Genomic DNA, 19668 nt, shown 5'->3' with positions numbered 1-19668 from the left:
CACTGCCACAAGAATGAGTCACATGTGCAGGTGCATAATGGGGTCTATTAATAGATGACATTTGACATGACATTTGTAAAACTACACTTTTCCATAACACAGGTTAAAATGGCCTATGTCTGAAACTAAATGTATGTATTTCCCCTTTGAAGAAGGATGTTTTTTGTACATGCAGATGAACATTTAGATGTTTTCAAGTTGTTTCTTACATTTAAACTTATTTTATTGCAAAATAATTGCATGAATTAATTATTAACACACACTCATGCAGCTAATCTATTTTCAATCAATCAAAATCCTTTAGTGAATTTTCAAATGTGATAACAAAGAGCAATCTCAAGCTACAGCATGATTCAAGTATACTGGTAAGGAAAAACAGAATGAATCCATTGCTGAAAATCATTTTTTTGTTGATATAAAATATAGTGTTATGCCCAGTTATGCCTCATCATGAACACTGCTATAATTATGATGGATGTGATCAACCCACTTGCAGACTGGATTTCATCTATAGCCTATTGCAGGAGAATTGGTGTTTTGTGCCTTTGCTGCTTCACACCCTTGATGGGTGTAGTCGACCTGTCATGTCCTGCCGCCCTAAACGACCTGCTCTCACCCTGACCTGTCATGTCCTGCCGCCCTAAACGACACGCTCTCACCCTGACCTGTCATGTCCTGCCTCCCTAAACGACCCGCTCTCACCCTGACCTGTCATGTCCTGCCTCCCTAAACGACACGCTCTCACCCTGACCTGTCATGTCCTGCCTCCCTAAACGACCTGCTCTCACCCTGACCTGTCATGTCCTGCCTCCCTAAACGACCTGCTCTCACCCTGACCTGTCATGTCCTGCCTCCCTAAACGACCTGCTCTCACCCTGACCTGTCATGTCCTGCCACCCTAAACGACCCACTCTCACCCTGACCTGTCATGTCCTGCCTCCCTAAACGACCCACTCTCACCCTGACCTGTCATGTGCTGCCTCCCTAAACGACCCACTCTCACCCTGACCTGTCATGTCCTGCCACCCTAAACGACCCACTCTCACCCTGACCTGTCATGTCCTGCCTCCCTAAACGACCCGCTCTCACCCTGACCTGTCATGTCCTGCCTCCCTAAACGACCCGCTCTTACCCTGACCTGTCATGTCCTGCCTCCCTAAACGACCCGCTCTTACCCTGACCTGTCATGTCCTGCCTCCCTAAACGACCCGCTCTTACCCTGACCTGTCATGTCCTGCCACCCTAAACGACCCGCTCTTACCCTGACCTTTCATGTGCTGCCACCCTAAACGACCCGCTCTTACCCTGACCTGTCATGTCCTGCCACCCTAAACGACCTGCTCTTACCCTGACCTTTCATGTGCTGCCTCCCTAAACGACCCACTCTCACCCTGACCTGTCATGTCCTGCCTCCCTAAACGACCTGCTCTCACCCTGACCTGTCATGTCCTGCCTCCCTAAACGACCTGCTCTCACCCTGACCTGTCATGTCCTGCCGCCCTAAACGACACGCTCTCACCCTGACCTGTCATGTCCTGCCTCCCTAAACGACCCGCTCTCACCCTGACCTGTCATGTCCTGCCTCCCTAAACGACCCGCTCTCACCCTGACCTGGCATGTCCTGCCGCCCTAAACGACCTTTTTTGGAGTAAAGTTTGTCACCCCTCAGGGGGCCCTAACTGACTGGGGCCCCAAGCAGTTGCCTGCCTTGCCTGTTCGCAAGCTGCCCCTCTATGTAAGGACGCGCTAAACGTGCTCCTCTTTTAATGAACGCACCTGGCGTTTAGCAGTGGTGGGGTCTGTTGTTTTTGGAGGAGTGCTGTGGGCGTTTTAAAGCTGAAAAAAGTTGAACATTAGAGGAAAAGCGCCCTGCTCGACTTTTTCACTCCACCTACCTTTTCTCCTCCCGAGGGATTTTCAACCTCCGCTGCTGGAATTGGCAATAATCTGGCTTTCGTGTTGACAGTGAACAACATCAAACAGACAAAACCAGCTGGCTACCGTCCTTGTGGTCGTTGTGTTCTGTACTGGACGCGTCACGCGACTACAGGGGAAAAGAAACGGAGCACAAAAAAATCGCTCCGTGCGCTGTTTTGTGCACAATGGAAGCGCTCTCAACATGATTTTAATAGCGTTCTGACTGAAAAAAACGCTTTTGGTGTGAATGTCCCTAATAGTCCTGTTCAAGACAACTCGGACCGCCGGACCCTTTTTTTATTTTATTTTTTTATTGATTCATTCCAAAGCATACAAGTCAATAAGCATACATTAAACATCAGTACAGAGAGTATGCCACTTCGATAGAAATAAAAAAAATAAAAAAACAGAACAAACAAACAAACAAACAAACAAACAGGGGTATCATGTTAGAATAAACTCAGGCATTAATAAAAATATTTAAATCTTTACAAATATTCACAGTTTTTAAGGCTTTGCTGTTCTTGAGACCACATAAAGTTTGAATGTAATGTCCGAATTCAACTTTGAACTGTTGGTACGTGTGGTTTCTTGGTAGTCCACTTGCACTTATGTATATACTGTAGTATCTCCCATATAAAATAAAAAGGTTCAAAATAAATCATCTTTTACTATCAATATCACTCTTTTCATAAAAAAATATGTCTCTTTTTTCTAAGTGAACAGTTGGACCAGTCAGCTCCTTGAAGAGACACTATCTCTATCCAAAACAATTTTGCACATAAACAATCCAAAAATAAATGACATATGGGTCTCAGTTTCAAGATTACAAAACTGCTCTTTGGTCCCTTGGTGTATGTGTGTATCACGTATGACGTCACTCTCTGTCTCGCTGCCTACGTGACTTCACGGTGATGTCACGTGACACGGAAATAGTAGCACAGCCCAGGCACAGCCTACCATCAGCCTACATCCATGGGCAGCACACAGCCGATAAGGACACGGGGCGGTGCAGACTGAAAGGTGAGTTAACGAACATCTTTTTCTCCAGTGCGGTAAGTTCAGGATAAGATAGATATCGAGCTGTACGTACCTTTTAGAGCAGTCGCTTGAGAAGAAACTGGCAAGTTATAAAGGAAGAAACGTGTGTATCTTAGAGATGCTGCTGATGTCAAGATGCTAGCAGCTAAGTTACTGTAGCTATAGCTAACGTTACTTATGTCACCTGTCACCTGCCCTTGAAGTTCTGCCTAAATTGTGCCTTGTGCATACATTCCCAATTCATATATCGTGATACGTCATCTATGAATTGACGAGATAGCGTTTTCTTTTTTCTTTGTCTTTCTTTCTTTTTATTTTTAATGACAGGCACATTCAGCCTCATGCTGTGCACATGGCAACGATCAGGAAGTGACAGCAGGGTTGGTGGCATGGTTATCTCTTTAGTAATCTAGATCATGTTTGTGCCGTTTTCCTGCAGCTAATCATCACAGCTAAATAATGTTTACAGTTTAAATGTGTGTTCTGTGTCTTTATGATCGGTAGGTCGATGTGTACATGTTTGTTTTTGCTACTTTAATATCCCCAGCAGTGGTCCTGAATCATTTTGGCTGAAATTGTTAACGTTAATGCCAGGTAGCCTGGCCCCACCAGGAGGACCCCTAAAATCATGCTAGTGCTCTTTTGCCTATTGAGGCCCCATCATCAGCACCAGACTCACAACGCATACAGTATCTCTTCCATCCATTCAGGAAACACTGCTGTAAAGAAGCTGAATCATCTCTTATTCCTTCCTGCTCTCTCGCTCTCTTGCTCTCTCTTTCTCGCTCTCTTGCTCTCTCTTTCTTTATGCCTATCACGACTTTCTTGATAGAAGCAGGCTAGTGATCTGAGACATGCAAATGCATTTTTAATGACAGGTACATTCAGCCTCATGCTGTGCACATGGAAACGATCAGGAAGTGACAGCAGGGTTGGCATGGTTATCTCTTTAGTAATCTAGATCAGTGGTTCTCAACTGGTGTCGCCTCAGGACCCACTATTTTCCTTGTCATGAAGTCGCGACCCAAATTTCAGATTTTTTTTTAAACCACTCAAATTTATTGCACAAAAAATAGCGCATTAATTTAATACACAATGCCTTCATGCACTGTTATAAACCTCAAATTAACAAAACAGTGCAACAGAAGTGCAACTACGGCTAAAAACCAATTGAAATAAGGCAGACTTGAATTACAAGCCTATATGTTTTTAAATTTAAACAAGTCAAACTGGTCATGCTCAGAAAGTCTTATTTGAACTCTATGAAATGTGAAATAAAAGGCAGACTTATCTTGAATTACATGCCTATATGTTTTTAAACAAGTTAATAATAATAATAATAATAATAATAATAATAATAATAATAATAATAATAATAAAACAAGTTAACCGGGTCATGCTAATCCAGTTTCAATAGTCTGAATTTAACTAATATGAAATAAAAAGGAATCACAGGCAGGCTATATGCTTTTTAGTTAAACTGGTCATAACTTTTAATTAAACTGGGGCCATGCTAATCCAATTTCAATCATCTGAATTGAACTAAAATTAAATATGAAATGAAAAGGCAGACTTCTCTTGAATTACAGGCAGAGCATGCTTCAGCTTGTTAAACAAGCGTGTGTGCTATCTATCTATCATCTATCTATCTATCTATCTATCTATCTATCTATCTATCTATCTATCTATCTATCTAGTATCGTATATCTATAAAAGGGAGCAAGTGGGTAATGTTTGTCTGTCTGTTTAAATTTTTGTCCCACTAATTATGTCACAATGTATATGACATCAGTGACATCATTATTGATCAAAATCATCTTATGACATCACTGATGATGTCATAGGCATTGTGACATCATCAGTGAGTCCCACTGATGTCACAATGTCTATGATATCATCAGTGATGTCATCAGTGACATCATTATTGACAAAAATCATCTTATAACATCACTGATGATGTCATAGGCACTGATGATGTCATAGGCACTGATGATGTCATAGGCAGTGTGACATCATCAGTGATGTCATATGCATTGTGACATCATCAGTGACAGTGATGTCATCAGTGATGCGAAGTTTAGGTTCAAGGTTAGCGGGCGCGCCTAGGGTTTCGGCCCCGCTGTCAGGTGAAAAGAAGCGGCTGGTGACTGCACATGTATCGGAGGAAGCATTTGCTACAGTTGTTACTCATCACACTGTAATAGTTTTAATTTCATAAATTTTTCAATTAAAATAAGAATTACCGTATGTAAAAATGTTCATTCCCTTTAACACATTCACTGCCAGCCATTTTTTTTTTACTGTAGGTAGCTTCTGCCAAGCCGTTTTTTGAGGATTCTGGCTCATTTTACAAGAGCCGAGGATAATTTTCTGCTTGGACTTTGTGAACACGAAGTTCACAAAAGTACTAATAGAATGTGTGCTTTCTCTGTCTAAAAGAGTTAGTTTGTAGAGTTAGTAGTTATGTAGATATTAGCCGTTGAGTACAGCATGGTTTCAGCGTCTGAGACAGGAAGCTGAGATAATCGCAGTTTTGTGAAATTCAATCAAACAGGCAGAACAGTCACTTTAACCATTTATTTTTGGCATCAGTGAGAGATCAGACATCTGAACAATATAGTTCTGAACACCCTCTCCTTTAAACTCCTCCCTCCGTGGGCGTGTCTGGTGGCGTTTGTCACAAGCCAGTTTCTCCTGCCTGTCTGAGCAGTGAGCAGCCTCCCTCTCTGGCGGCCCCTCGTCGGCGAGTGTGGCGAGTGTGGACTGTGGATGGGACTCAATCGTTTCTTGGATTTTCGGTTGAGAGCTTTGATGAAGCTTTGTGCGATTCTAGGCTTTATGCTGCCCACCCAGTCTATTTTTGGAACCCCCCACCGTTGTGCGCCTGTGTGCAGCAGCGTGAAAGCGTTTTCGCCTACAGTATGAGAATGAGGCTCGTTCGTTTCTGGGTTTTCGGAATGCGTGCGATTCTGGCCTTTCTGCGGGTGTTTCAAAGTGTGTTTCACCCATAATCTATTATGCAAATTTGCAATCCCCCACGCCAGCACCGCTCTCCGCTCTCGGTGTGCTGCTGCTGGCGCGGCCGCTCTCGGGCGAGTCTGGTGACTGATGACTGTAAAATCGCCAAGCCATTTCCTTGAGAATGGCTTGCTCCCACGGCTGTTTTTGGTTGGCTTTCTCTCTGTCGGGAGAGCACTGTCGCCACTTAGTTGGTCGGTAAAATAGATTATACACATTCAATACTTCCAATATTTTTATAGGAGACGTGGGGGACATTGATCCACGTAGCACCGTCAAAAATTTTATTTTTTATTTTTTGACGAGTCAACTCGTCATTGGCAGTGAACGGTTGGATTGTGTTTGACGAGTCAACTCGTCATTGGCAGTGAACGTGTTAATATCGCAATTGTACTATCGGTTGAAATAATCATAATTAGGTATTTTCTCAAAATCGTTCAGCCCTATTGCTTGAATGTGCATGTATGAGAGAGAGAGAGAGAGAGAGAGAGTGAGAGTGTATGTCTGTGCGTGCCTGCCTGCCTGCTTGCCTGCGTGTGTGACTCTCACCATCTTCATGGGCTGTGTGAGCACGATGCCATAGAGGCGGATGAGGTTCTGGTGGCTGAGGGAGTGCATGGCGTTCACCTCTCTGATGAAGTCATCCAGACCCTCGGAGTCCAACACCCCCCCCCCCCCCTCAGACACTTCACCGCTACAGACAGCTGGGGAGAGAGAGAGAGAGAGAGAGAGAGAGAGAGAGGAAGGGAGAGGGAAACAGATGTAGAGAGGTACAGTATAGTGCAGGGGTGGGCAACTATTTTTCATGGGGGGCCACATGAGAAACCCAGAAAGCCTAGAGCGCTGTCATGGCTTTCTGCAGCCTGGTCTGTCTCAAACCTCCGCAGAAAACAGAGGAGGAAGAGTGCTGCTGTCTGTTAGTGTCATTTATTTGTGCCAGCCACCATTTCCTGCAAGCGTTCACTGAAGGGCGCTGATTAAATGATTAAATCCCGTCGGCTAAGAGGCCCCCTGGCAGGTGTCACCTGTAAGGAAATGGAAACGTCTAGAAAAGAATGAGGAAGCTGTGGGTAGTCAGTTGGGACAGGTTCCTCTTCTCAAGCCTGAGCCGACTCGGGAGTGTGTCTGACATGTTTGTAAAGGGAACAAGGCTATTATTGTTATGATGTGGAGGCGATGTCTTTAAGTCGGGAGTCTAGTTATTGTCTACTCGTCGTGACCTGTCTCCAGTCACTGAGTGTGCAAGATGCATATTTTTGCACGTTGCATTAATGTACGTGTTAATACCTATTCATAGTACTCTGTTATCACCACACGGCCATCTTGGTAGGAAAATAACAGGCGATTGTAATAAATTAACAGGTCAGTGTTTCCCCTACCATTCTACAGGCCTGGCGGGCCCGCCACCCCGCCAGGCCAGAAAATAAATTGCAAAAAAAAAAAAGATTTCCCCCCCTGCTCTCCCCAAAATTCCAATAAACCTTTATGGCATATTATTACAATACAACAATACTGGTGTTGACAGTGTTGACAGTAATAGAAGATGCCAAATCATTCAAAACAATAAGCATTTTGCTTTTAGGAGCATTGTGCCAGTGTGCAGCGCTGTTCCAAAACGTGTCAACGTGTCGTTGCCTGGGAAACGCACATCCCATAATACAACTGTTTGCATCACATCCCATAATAGTATGATGATACTTGGGATGCCATTGGGAACATAGATGTGAACAGGTTAGCTAAAAGTTTAGCATCGCCAGCGAGGGCCCCCACCGTTGTGCCCGCGTACGTTTGGAAATCCCCCCAGGCCTGAAAAATGTTCTAGGGGAAACACTGCAGGTGATAACAATCAAATGTCAAACAGACTGAGCTGTATTGTGATTAAGCGCCATATTGGTTGAAAATGCCGAATTGATTCAGGTTGGATTGTGAAAGTTCCTGCAAGGTTGGTTAAATGTGACATTTCAGAAGATAATCTAAATAAATGTCAAGTGTGTGATATGAATCATCTAGTGAGAGCGTATTTTGAGAGCAGTGAAATTCATCGTTGTTCATCGATGTGATGTCTGTTGTTCAGTAGTGCATTTTATATGTCTGTTGTTCAGTAGTGCATTTTAGATGTCTGTTGTTCAGTAGTGCATTTTAGATGTCTGTTGTTCAGTAGTGCATTTTACAAACGTCTGTTGTTCAGTAGTGCATCTTAGATGTCTGTTGTTCAGTAGTGCATTTTAGATGTCTGTTGTTCAGTAGTGCATTTTACAAATGTCTGTTGTTCAGTAGTGCATCTTAGATGTCTGTTGTTCAGTAGTGCATTTTACAAATGTCTGTTGTTCAGTAGTGCATTTTACAAATGTCTGTTGTTCAGTAGTGCATTTTAGATGTCTGTTGTTCAGTAGTGCATTTTAGATGTCTGTTGTTCAGTAGTGCATTTTACAAATGTCTGTTGTTCAGTAGTGCATCTTAGATGTCTGTTGTTCAGTAGTGCATTTTACAAATGTCTGTTGTTCAGTAGTGCATTTTACAAATGTCTGTTGTTCAGTAGTGCATTTTAGATGTCTGTTGTTCAGTAGTGCATTTTAGATGTCTGTTGTTCAGTAGTGCATTTTAGATGTCTGTTGTTCAGTAGTGCATTCTAGATGTCTGTTGTTCAGTAGTGCATTTTAGATGTCTGTTGTTCAGTAGTGCATTTTAGATGTCTGTTGTTCAGTAGTGCATTTTACAAACGTCTGTTGTTCAGTAGTGCATCTTAGATGTCTGTTGTTCAGTAGTGCATTTTACAAATGTCTGTTCAGTAGTGCATTTGAGAAATGGCTTAAGAAGTGTTCTAGTGGCAGATAATTTCTTAACGCTCTAGTTGTGAAACCCCACAAACCCTGTTGTGAGTTTTTTTTAATGGTTGAGAAAAGGAAATGGCCTCTACCTTCTTTGGAAGAAACCACTTCTGCTATTTAACTGTCAGGTTAAAGTCGAGCTGAACCCAAAAATGACTTTTCTTTTCTTTTAGTTCAAATACCTGGGTATGCAGTGCACCTATTTAATAATGTATGCAAAAAAAATCACAACAATCTACGGTAATTTCTTTAGTTTTTCACACTTTTTCACATCAAAAGTTCATTTTTCAAGATTTCATTGATAACAGTAATGTACAGTTTGCTGACGTCACCTAGTACTATCAAATTTCTACCCCATTTCAACCAATCATATCACGACATGCAGCTGTCAATCAAATCTTCATTTCAGGATCATTTTCTCTTCCAAATGAAGTAGAAAATGGCGCGTAGTGCCTGTCATCTGGCAGAATTCCTATCCCATAAACTAACTACTAACTTGGCCAATTGTTAGAAACATGAACAAAAAACAAAAACTATAATCTCTAAGAATGCAAAGAAATGTAAATGGCTCGTTAAAACGCGCATTCCAGGGATATCGTATTTACAGCAACGATAATGGCGCGCGCATCCGAGAGCTTGGTTGTCAGGGGTCGCACTTCGGAGATTCCAGGCCGACGTGCTGCACTCTCCGCTCGGCAACATGAAGGCAGCTGGCTGCCTGCGGCTCGCTGAGCTCCACTCAGCCACTAACCTCGCGTCACCAGGCTCTTCCCGAGGGGAGCGCCACAACACACTGAATCCCACTCGATTTGGAGGCGGAACACGCCAAAGCCCAATCCAGTCCCCAGAATTGTCAAATAAAATCATCGACATGATACTATCACTCGCCTCTCAACCTGTCATCTTAGACAAACTATGTTTTCAGTCTGAAACGGACTCATATGCACGTGACGAACGGGTTCAGTTCGACTTTAAGGGTGAATACCCAATCACCTCTAGCGTTTAGCATCCATCACCAGTGCAGGCTTCTCTGCTCCGGTGAATAACAGTCACCCTGTTGACAGAGGAAACAGCCTCCACCATTCTAGACCTTAGTTGACCTGAAAACCTCATCTCCTCCCTCCCCACATTCTCTCTTCAGATTCATAACGGCAGCAGCAATGGATCGAGTGAGGTCGGCGTTTAACAGCGTGGTGAGTGTTTTGTTTCTCCTATTACTTTTTAGATGACTGTTGCCCATGTGTACATTTGATGGTTTAGGCATTAGGGTTTGGGCGTTTGGACAAATATATTGCCGACCCACGGTCGGCTCAGCCCACCGCCGGTTGCATTTTGTTGGGCGGTTGATGATGATTTTTTGTCATTTTAATAAGCTAATTTAATTGTCTAATTTAATGGCAACTAATTAACCTGTAAAGTGCATGATTAGATGTTGTGGTCAAAGGTCAAGGTCACTGTGACCTCTCGAATGCCATTTTTAAGCTTGTTAACGCGATATCTCAGGAATGCCTTGATGGAATTTCATCAAATTTGCCTCAAACATTGACTTGGACTCAAGGATGAACTGATTACTAGATGTTGGTGGTCAAAGGTCAAAGGTCACTGTGACCTCTCGAACGCCATTTTTGAGATTTTAGAACTGAAAACTAAATTATCTTTTCCTGGTTGTGCCCCCTTTGACGAACGTTCTGTGGTCAAAGCCTTCAAATCCTCCAAAGCTATAGGAAAAGCCCAGGTCCTGATAACATAAGCAGCCGGCTGCTCTCCTCTTGTGCAGAACAATTAGGACCTATTTTCTGTCACATTTTTCAGCTGTCTCTTAACCTGCAGAGGGTGCCAACAATCTGGAAACAGTCCACAGTCATTCCAGTGGCCAAAAGCAAAGCAAGTACCCCAAGGTTTTTAACCATTTTAGGCCAGTTGCTTTGTCCTCTCTAGTTATGAAGTCCTTTGAAAGACTGATGAAAAGCAAACTTCTTGCCGACACGGAGCATCTGCTGGACCCCCTCCAGTTGGCATACAGGGCTAGCCGTGGGGTAGAAGATGCTACCGCCACTCTGTTAGATCTTGTTTTTAAACACCTTGAAGGCAGCAAAACCCATGCCAAGCTGCTCTTTGTAGATCTTTCATCTGCTTTTAACACTATTCAACCCCACATTTTAATTGACAAACTCATTAATGACTTTGGTCTTGATTTTAAGTAACATTGGGGGCTGGGTTCTGGATCTTTTAACTAACAGAACCCAAAGAGTAAGGGTGAATGGGAGTCTGTCAGGGGAACTGTCATCATCCACTGGTTCCCCACAGGGCTACGTATGTTCTCTCACCACTCTTTTATATTTTGTATACAAATGACTGCCGGAGCCAGTATGACGGCAGGCACATTTTAAACTTTGCAGATGACCCGGTGATCGTAAGCCTTCTTCACGATGAGGAAAACAGCCACGGTCCCGTGATTGACGATTTTGTGAACTGGTGTGACAATGCATTCCTCCAATTAAATGTCACTAAAACGAAGGACATGTGCATCGATTTTAGGCGTCAGCCCTCTACCCCCCAGAGCACTGTCATCAAGGCGCAGGTGATTGACTCTGTTGACAGCTATAAATACCTTGTGACCCACATTGATAACAAGCTGAATTGTAACCATAATACTGAGATGCTGTGCAAGAAGGGCCAGCAACGTTTGCACTGCCTTCGGAAGCTGTCCCAGTTCCACGTAGACAAGACCCTGATGTCTTTATTCTATAGATCAAATATCGAGTCTGTGCTCATGTTCTCTCTAGTGTGCTGGTATGGTCACCTAAGCATCAAGGCCAAAAACTCACTCTCCAGAATTGTCAAAGTGAGCAGCAAAATCTCAGGTGTCCAGCAGAACATGATGTCTGAGCTTTTTAATAGACAGGTTGGAAGAAAGGCCAGGGCCATCCTAACTGACAGCTCTCACCCCCTATACTCAGAGTTTCAGCCCCTGCCCTCTGGCTCCAGGTATAGACTACCACTAGGCATGGGTCGATTTCCGGTTTTACCGGTTCGGTTCGGTGTACGAGCCCAAACCGGTTTGATCACGTGCGAACCGAAAAAACCTAAAAAAAAATATATATATATTATTATTTTATTTTTTATTTTTTTTGCCAGTCCATTCTGATTGCACTATTGTTCGTATTAGCCTCTTCTCAAGTTGCACTAGTAGGCAAAAGTCTTATTTTGTTTATTATGTTGATGTTTGAAGAAAAGTTAAGCTGAATAGTTATGAGAAATAAAAACAGTGTGTTGTTACAGTTAAAAGGTTCTGCTTATTTGTATTCAGTGTTCGTGCTGGTTGGCAGCATACCAGCTTAGAGGTAGAGCTGCCGAAAATAATCGATTCAGAGATGCATCGCGATGCTTAATAGGACGATTCTGAATCGATTAACAAATATCAAAAATCGATTATAAAAAAAAAATATATATATATATATATATATATATATATATATATTTTTTAATACGGTAATCAAATAAAATAGAATGTAAGTACATGCAGTTGTTTATTTTAATTATGGATCATAATACAATGCAATTCCAAATGCACTTTTATTTTAAAAGTAGCCACACAGTGAGAAAAAAGAAAGTGAGAAAAAATAAATCATGTATTGCGGAAAAAGTGATGCATCGATTTAAGATGCATCTCGATGCAGCGGAGATGCATCTCGATGCATCGTATAATCGAATCGAATCGAATCGTAGACTTGTATAATCGAATCGTATCGAATCGTGAGATCACTCAGGTCGGGGCAGGAGGTAGCTCTTCCTAGGTTAGTTGCTGTTGCTGTGGCTGTTTTTAGGATGCGTTATACAGTATGCACTTTACTTCTGGTCCCAAATGGTCATTTTTAGCACTGTCCTTTCATTTTTTTATTTCATTTTTTATTCTTTCATTCCTTTATATTTTTATACTTTTATCTTTTTATCGTTTCTGATCCTTTATCTTCTATTTTGGTCTTAAATCCTATTGTTTTTATCGCTGTAGCAGATGCTACCGAGTTCAGCGTATATTGTAATTTTGCACGTACAGGTTGATCGGTGAAGACTTCTTGTTGTTTGGCCTTCTAGCCCTCTGTACTCAGGTTACCACCCTTGTATTGTATTGTATACGTCAATTGCACTTTTTGTATGTATGGCTATGCTGCAAAACCAATTGCCCTTCGGGGACATAATAAAGTCAACTTGAACTTGAACTTGATTTTCAAGCTTGTTAACGCGATATCTCAGGAATGCCTTGGCGGAATTTAATCAAATTTGCCTCAAACATCGACTTGGACTCAAGGATGAACTGATTAGATTTTGGTGGTCAAAGGTCAAGGTCACTGTGACCTCTCGAACGCCATTTTCAAGCTTGTTAACGCGCTATCTCAGGAATGCCTTGACGGAATTTCATCAAATTTGTCTCAAACATCGACTTGGACTCAAGAATGAACTGATTACATTTTGGTGGTCAAACTTCAAGGTCACTATGACCTCATGAACGCCATTCCCAAGTTCGTTAACGCAATATCTCAAGAACGGCTTGATAGAATTTCTTCTGATTTGGCTCAAACATCGACTTGGACGCAAGGATGAACTGATTCCATTTTGGTTATCAAAGGTCAAAGGTCAAGGTCACTGTGACCTCTCGAATGCCGTTTTCAAGCTTGTTAACGCAATATCTCAGGAATGTCTTGATGGAATTTCTTCGGATTTGCCTCAAATGTCCACTTGGACTCAAGGACATTTTGGTGGTCAAAGTTCAAGGTCACTGTGACCTCACACACCCAATTTTCAAGCTCTGTAACGCAACATCTCACGAGCGCCTTGACGGTATTTCTTCCAATTTGCCTCAAATGGCGATTTGGACTGTAGAATGAACTATAATGGCGGAGGCATAAGTCCGCGTTGCGGTCGTTCTAGTTTGACCAGAACTTCACCATTTCATCCTGGAGTTTAGTTATGGTGAAGTCAAGCTGCGCGGGGGTCAAATGGTCTGCCTTGTAATGAGGGTTGAGCAACGATGAGCTTGACTTAAAGTCGAGCTGAACCCAAAAATGACTTTTCTTTTCTTTTAGTTCAAATACCTGGGTATGCAGTGCACCTATTTAATAATGTATGCAAAAAAAATCACAAAAATCAAATTTCTTTAGTTTTTCACATCAAAAGTTCATTTTTCAAGATGTCATTGATAACAGTAATGTACAGTTTGCTGACGTCACCTAGTACTATCAAATTTCTACCCCATTTCAACCAATCATATCACGACATGCAGCTGTCAATCAAATCTTCATTTCAGGATAATTTTCTCTTCCAAATGAAATAGAAAATGGCACCTAGTGCCTGTCATCTGGCAGAATTCCTATCCCATAAACTAACTACTAACTTGGCCAATTGTTAGAAACATGAACAAAAAACAAAAACTATAATCTCTAAGAATGCAAAGAAATGTAACTGGCTCGTTAAAACGCGCATTCGAGGAATATCGTATTTACAGAAATAGCGTAAAAGGTGCCCCGCGCGCTTGAGAGCGTGGTTGTCAGGGGTCTGCCCTCGGAGATTCCAGGCGGGCGGGCAGCACCCATGCATCGGATTGTCCGCTCGCTCCGCACGAAGAAGCTGGCTGCCTGGTACCCCGCGGATCCCACTCGCGTAGCACGACAACACACTGAATCCCACATGATTTGGGGGTGGAACACGCCATGATTGACCAATGCCAAAGCCAGTCGACAGAATTGTCAAATCAAATCATCGACATGATACTATGACCCGCCTCTCAACTTGTCATCTCAGACAAATTATGTTTTCAGTCTGAAACGGACTGCGACGCACGTGACGAATGGGTTCAGTTCGACTTTAAGTTGAATGAAATGGTAAATGGTAAATGGACTGCATTTATATAGCGCTTTTATCCAAAGCGCTTTACAATGTGCCTACATTCACCCATTCACACACCGAGGGCGGCCAGCTGCCACGCAGGGTGCTGGCACAGCCATCGGGAGCAATTTGGGGTTCAGTCAGTGTCTTGCCCAAGGACACTTCGACATGCGGACTGGAGGAGCCGGGGATCGAACCACCAACCTTCCGATTAGTGGACGTGGACGACCTGCTCTACCTCCTGAGCCACAGCTGCCCGACTTTGTCATTGTCATATTTTTGGGCCATATGGGCCTTTTGAGCAGCACAGTGGCATAGTTCCATACAGTAGTTTTGATTGACAGTAGATCTTGCTCTTCCTTTGACCCTCTGCAGATCAAGGGTGAGCGATACAGCCGCTTCACCGTGCAGCCCGACGAGGAAGGAGGAAGCCACGTGGAAGTCAAACTGTCTGACAACGGCATCGATGACGCCACCGAGATCACACACCAGCCGGGAGGCCCTCCTTGCTCCAGGCTATCTCTGAAACACCAGCATAAAGTTTGCTGGGTGACCCTGGGAGTCCTGTTGTTCTTCATCCTCGGTAAGCCACACTCATCCTCACCTGTTGTCTGTTTTTACATCAAACTCTTTCTGTCTCACTTTCCAACAAGAAAAGGTGCAATGTGTAGCATTTTTAAATTTCAATATACCAGTGTCAAATTAATTGTGAAACTTTGGTATAACAACCTTTTTAAATGCATGATACCATGGCGCCATACACTTCCCCCCCATAAATCTTGCGCGCTCTTCCTGTTTTTTTGTCATGAAGCTGAACCGGTGGCACACAATGTAACAAGAGACTGCCATCTTCACGACAATAGTCTTGTTTGTTTATATGGTAATCATACTAATGTCTCAAAATTACTGTGGCAATGATTTAATGTTAAATCCGACATTAATTGCTATAGGCAGGCTCAGGCACATACCTTTCCTCTGTTCTAATAAACCACAATAAACACTTTTCTAACCATTTGCGTTGTCTCCGTCTTCCAGGCTACATGTTGGGCTATGTGTCGCACCGTGCACGTCAGCAGGGGGCAGCACCCTGTCCAGCCCTTTCTACTCCCCTTCCTACAGAACAGGGAGAGGTGACGAAGATGCCCGTTTCCCCCTGTCCAGCCCTTCCTACTCCCCTTCCTACAGAACAGGAAGAGGTGACGAAGATGCCCGTTGCAGCTCCAGAAGCTCCGCTGGACTGGAAGAAGATCACCGGCCTGCTAAAACAGAAACTCACCTCCCAGGCTTTTGACAAGCATCTGAGGTACGCACACAGACTCAGTTTTAGATCAAGATTCACTTCATTGCCAACCAGGATTGCTTTGAACTTGTGTCATTCTGAAGGTGAAGACAAAAAGGTAACAGAAAACACATGCACATCTACCCTCTTGTCCACATTATTCTTGTAAATTCGAGATACAATTATATCTCATAGGAACTTTATCTAAGGTAGCGGCTATTGATTCAGTACTGAAACAACAAACAACAAAGATCTGATAAGAGCTGAAAAGTAACAGTGTTTCCAGTCTAATGCAGCATCTTCAGAAAATAGAATGGTTCATGTCATCATGTCAGGGTTATTTGAAAATCCTGAACGGAGACAAATTTAACAGGCAAACTCTCACTTCTGTCTCTGCAGCGTCTTTGATACTGGCAGCCGTTCAGCAGGTAGTGAAGAAGACATACGTCTGGCAGACGAGATCTACAAGACGTTCAAGACACAGGAGATGGATCCCTGGACTGACATCCACTACGTTCAGCTGCAGACATCAGACAGGTACGCGTGCACACACACACACACACACACACACACATACACACACACGCACACACACACACACACACACACACACACATACATACATACATAAGCAGAAATGTAGTGCTGCGGGTGCTATAATTACAATAAATGTCAAAAATTCAAACTTTTGAAAGGCCATAAGTGCTAAACCAGTCTGATTTGGTGCATCATTCTTGGGAGATGACATGTTGACTTGTCCTTTTATTTCCTATTTCTTTTCCTAGCAATTCTCTACCTCACACGATCGTCCTACACCCCATTTACACATAGTTTTTAAATGCGACCATTATCCAGAGAACTTATCTGGATACTGGTGGCTTTTAACACATTGAGTGCCAAGGACGTCTGTGGACGTCCTAAAAAAAAGTAACGAGAAGTGCCAAGGACGTCCTAAAATCATAATTCATATTATTCCATAATTCTGCTGTTTAAGGTCGTACCCAGCCAGTGAGCATGAATCCCTTCAAGGGATCACACGGCGCCACCTTAAACATCTACACGGGAGCTGCGCCACCCACCTCAGATCCTTTACTTTGTGCAGGAGAAAGCGGAGAAAGCCGTGATCAAAGCGAAACCGATGCATGCTGCAGCCAGAGCCATATAGATTGCTCTGTCTGCAGCTGACAGTTGGCTTCGATCCACGCCCACAACTGAGCTCTTCTGCTTCTGTCTATCTGTCTGCATATAGTTTCTCCACACGATTCCCTGCCAGAAAGGCAGCACCCGAAGCCGAACGGCCAAACCTTTTCCTTCAGTCCCGTTTGCCATTTCCTTGTTGCGCTGGGATCCGCCCGGGGCAAAAACGAGGCTGCGAAAACAGACTTGTGTGCGTGTGGGGAGGAGCCCGCAGCTCAGGGGTGGAGAGGGGGGGAGAGGGGGGAGAGGGGGGTGGGGCACGCAGGCTGCACAGAACTACACCATGTCACTACATCAGAAAATAGTAGCTAGAGTCAGTGAATGTGCTTGAAATTAGAGTGCAAAAAGTATTCATAAAAGTGACTTTATCTTGAAAAGTAAAAAAAGACAGCAGAAAACCCTTGAAAGTGCTCTTCTTTCAGAGGCTGTCATTTCATAATGGAACTGTCTAGAAACAAAATTTCTTCTTTGAAAGAAGCAGGAGTGTCCAATGTTAGAGTCCAGCCCTGTTCATATAGCCCTAATAGAAAAAATTCTATAGCTGTTTTCAACTGAATGGAAGTGAATCTGGCACAGGCTCCAGACAATTTTACTGAAGCGCTGTGGCACTCAATGTGTTAAAAACCAGGTGGAAATGGGGTGCTAGAGTCACAGGGATATTTTGTCACATCTATTTTCAAGGTGCCGTTGCTCTGACTCTCATTGGTTGCCTGTAGCTGCTGCTGCTGTTGGTGCTGATTGACTGTAAAACTAAACAAAAAAAGAATGATCTTGTAACAAGCCTTTACTCTCTCATCTTCAGTAAGCAGCCAAACCGTGTCCTGTTTGGTTCAGATGACTTTCGACCCAAGGGCTATCTTGCCTACAGCGCTACTGGAACAGCTGGGGTGAGCTGACATGAATCTGTGAAGAAAACCGTGTGAAAATGGCATGAGTTCCTAGTGTTGAAAAACTGTTTATAGATATTGGAGATGAAGAATAATAATTATTCCTCATCTCATTTCAGCTGTAGAGTTTAGTGGCTTGTCTGTCGTAGACGTTCAGTGACAATCAAACCGCACAGAACAAAATTTTAATAGCCAGTCAAGAATTGAAGGTCTCTGTGTGGAGTTTGCATGTTCTCCCCGTGCCTCCCGGGGGTTTGCTTCATATAGGAACCCCCTTCACAAAAACATGCAATATCCTGGTTGCTAGTGTGGTTCCTCCTCTGGTCGTTAAGGGCGCCTGTTCAGAGGGAGGGGAACTGGTTGGAATAGCGTGAACCTCCCACGTGCTATGTCCTACCGGTGAAGCTTCCTCTGTCAGGTGAAAAGAAGCGGCTGGCTGACTGCCCATGTCTCGGAGGAAGCATGGAGCCAGTCTCGGCTCTCCCCAGATCGGCAGAGGGTGGAGTAGCAACCAGGATTGAGAAATCAAATGAGCACTAATGGGGGATAAAATGGGATAAAAAATGGGGGGGGGGGGGGGGGGGGGAAGAAAAAAAAGAATTGAAGGTCAAGGAAGTTTAATGTGAGCGCTTATTAAAACAAAACACTAACTACCAGTATATGGCAACACCATTCAATTCAAGCCCCCATAAGGAGAATTTGGTTTGCCGACGGGGCTTAAAACACACGCGCGCTTGCGCGGGCACACACGCACACTAAATCACCCTCTAATATACCATAGATCTTTGCATATGCAACAAATCATACAAAGTGACGGCTGATAAGAACATTGTAAATCAATAGGTTGATTGGAAAAAAGTCACTCATCTGGGCATAAGGTGCATAGGAGGCTGCATCTTTACATCACACATGAAATGATCTGATGGTCTGATCTGAAACGTCCTGCTCAGTGTCATGTTTCTGTTGTGCCTCATACCACGTCAAAGCTCAGGCTGAAAAACTAGCAGATGCACTGTAATCCAAAGTGTTTGTTTGTTTGTGTGTGTGTGTGTGTGTGTGTGTGTGTGTGTGTGTGTGTGTGTGTGTGTGTGTGTGTGTGTGTGTGTGTGTGTGTGTGTGTGTGTGTAGGGTAAGGTGGTATATGGTAACTACGGGCGTGAAGAGGATCTGAAAGTGCTGCAGAAGAAGAACATCACTGAGCTGAAAGGCTGTGTGATGCTGCTCCGTGCAGGACGCATCAGTTTCGCACAGAAGGTGTGTGTGTGTGTGTGTGTGTGTGTGTGTGTGTGTGTGTGTGAGAGAGAGCAGTTGATTTGATGCAGTAAAGTAGTACCTCCTATCAGGTGAACCACTAGTTTTACTTTTGAAAAACTTGGATGAAAAGGAACTAAAACTGACTAAAAAACTAAACTGGTAAAATGCAGTTGTAAAAAAACAAAACTGAAGAAATGCCAATTGTGAAATTCTGCAGGTGAATACAAAAAAGCGGCTTATTGAACTATCTCAAGTCAACCCAAAACTAACAATTACATCCATGGGCTTAGGCTACACTGTATTATTAGCAATTTTACCAGATAACTACATTGTCAATAGCAGTGTTGGGGGTTAGAGAGCCTTA

The 19668-nt window shown here is 43.4% G+C and overlaps 1 protein-coding gene across 1 annotated transcript in view; it reads left to right on the top strand.

Moving 5' to 3' along the window:
- The first annotated feature begins 2923 nt into the window (after window positions 1–2923).
- Window positions 2924–19668, top strand: part of LOC310772442 (transferrin receptor protein 1-like) — a 30880-nt gene continuing 14135 nt past the window's right edge. The window contains exons 1-7 of the mRNA XM_083632260.1: window positions 2924–2940; window positions 9946–9997; window positions 15063–15270; window positions 15723–15990; window positions 16366–16503; window positions 17966–18050; window positions 19179–19304. Of these exons, the coding sequence (XP_083488386.1) occupies window positions 9965–9997; window positions 15063–15270; window positions 15723–15990; window positions 16366–16503; window positions 17966–18050; window positions 19179–19304 (858 nt within the window). The 5' untranslated portion in view covers window positions 2924–2940; window positions 9946–9964. The remainder of the gene's footprint in view (window positions 2941–9945; window positions 9998–15062; window positions 15271–15722; window positions 15991–16365; window positions 16504–17965; window positions 18051–19178; window positions 19305–19668) is intronic.

This window comes from Poromitra crassiceps (assembly GCF_964638095.1).
Source record: "Poromitra crassiceps genome assembly, chromosome: 2".
In the NCBI taxonomy this organism is placed as follows: domain Eukaryota; kingdom Metazoa; phylum Chordata; class Actinopteri; order Beryciformes; family Melamphaidae; genus Poromitra; species Poromitra crassiceps.
The sequence above is the reverse complement of the archived record's forward strand: the minus strand, read 5'-3'. Positions and strand labels throughout refer to the sequence as shown.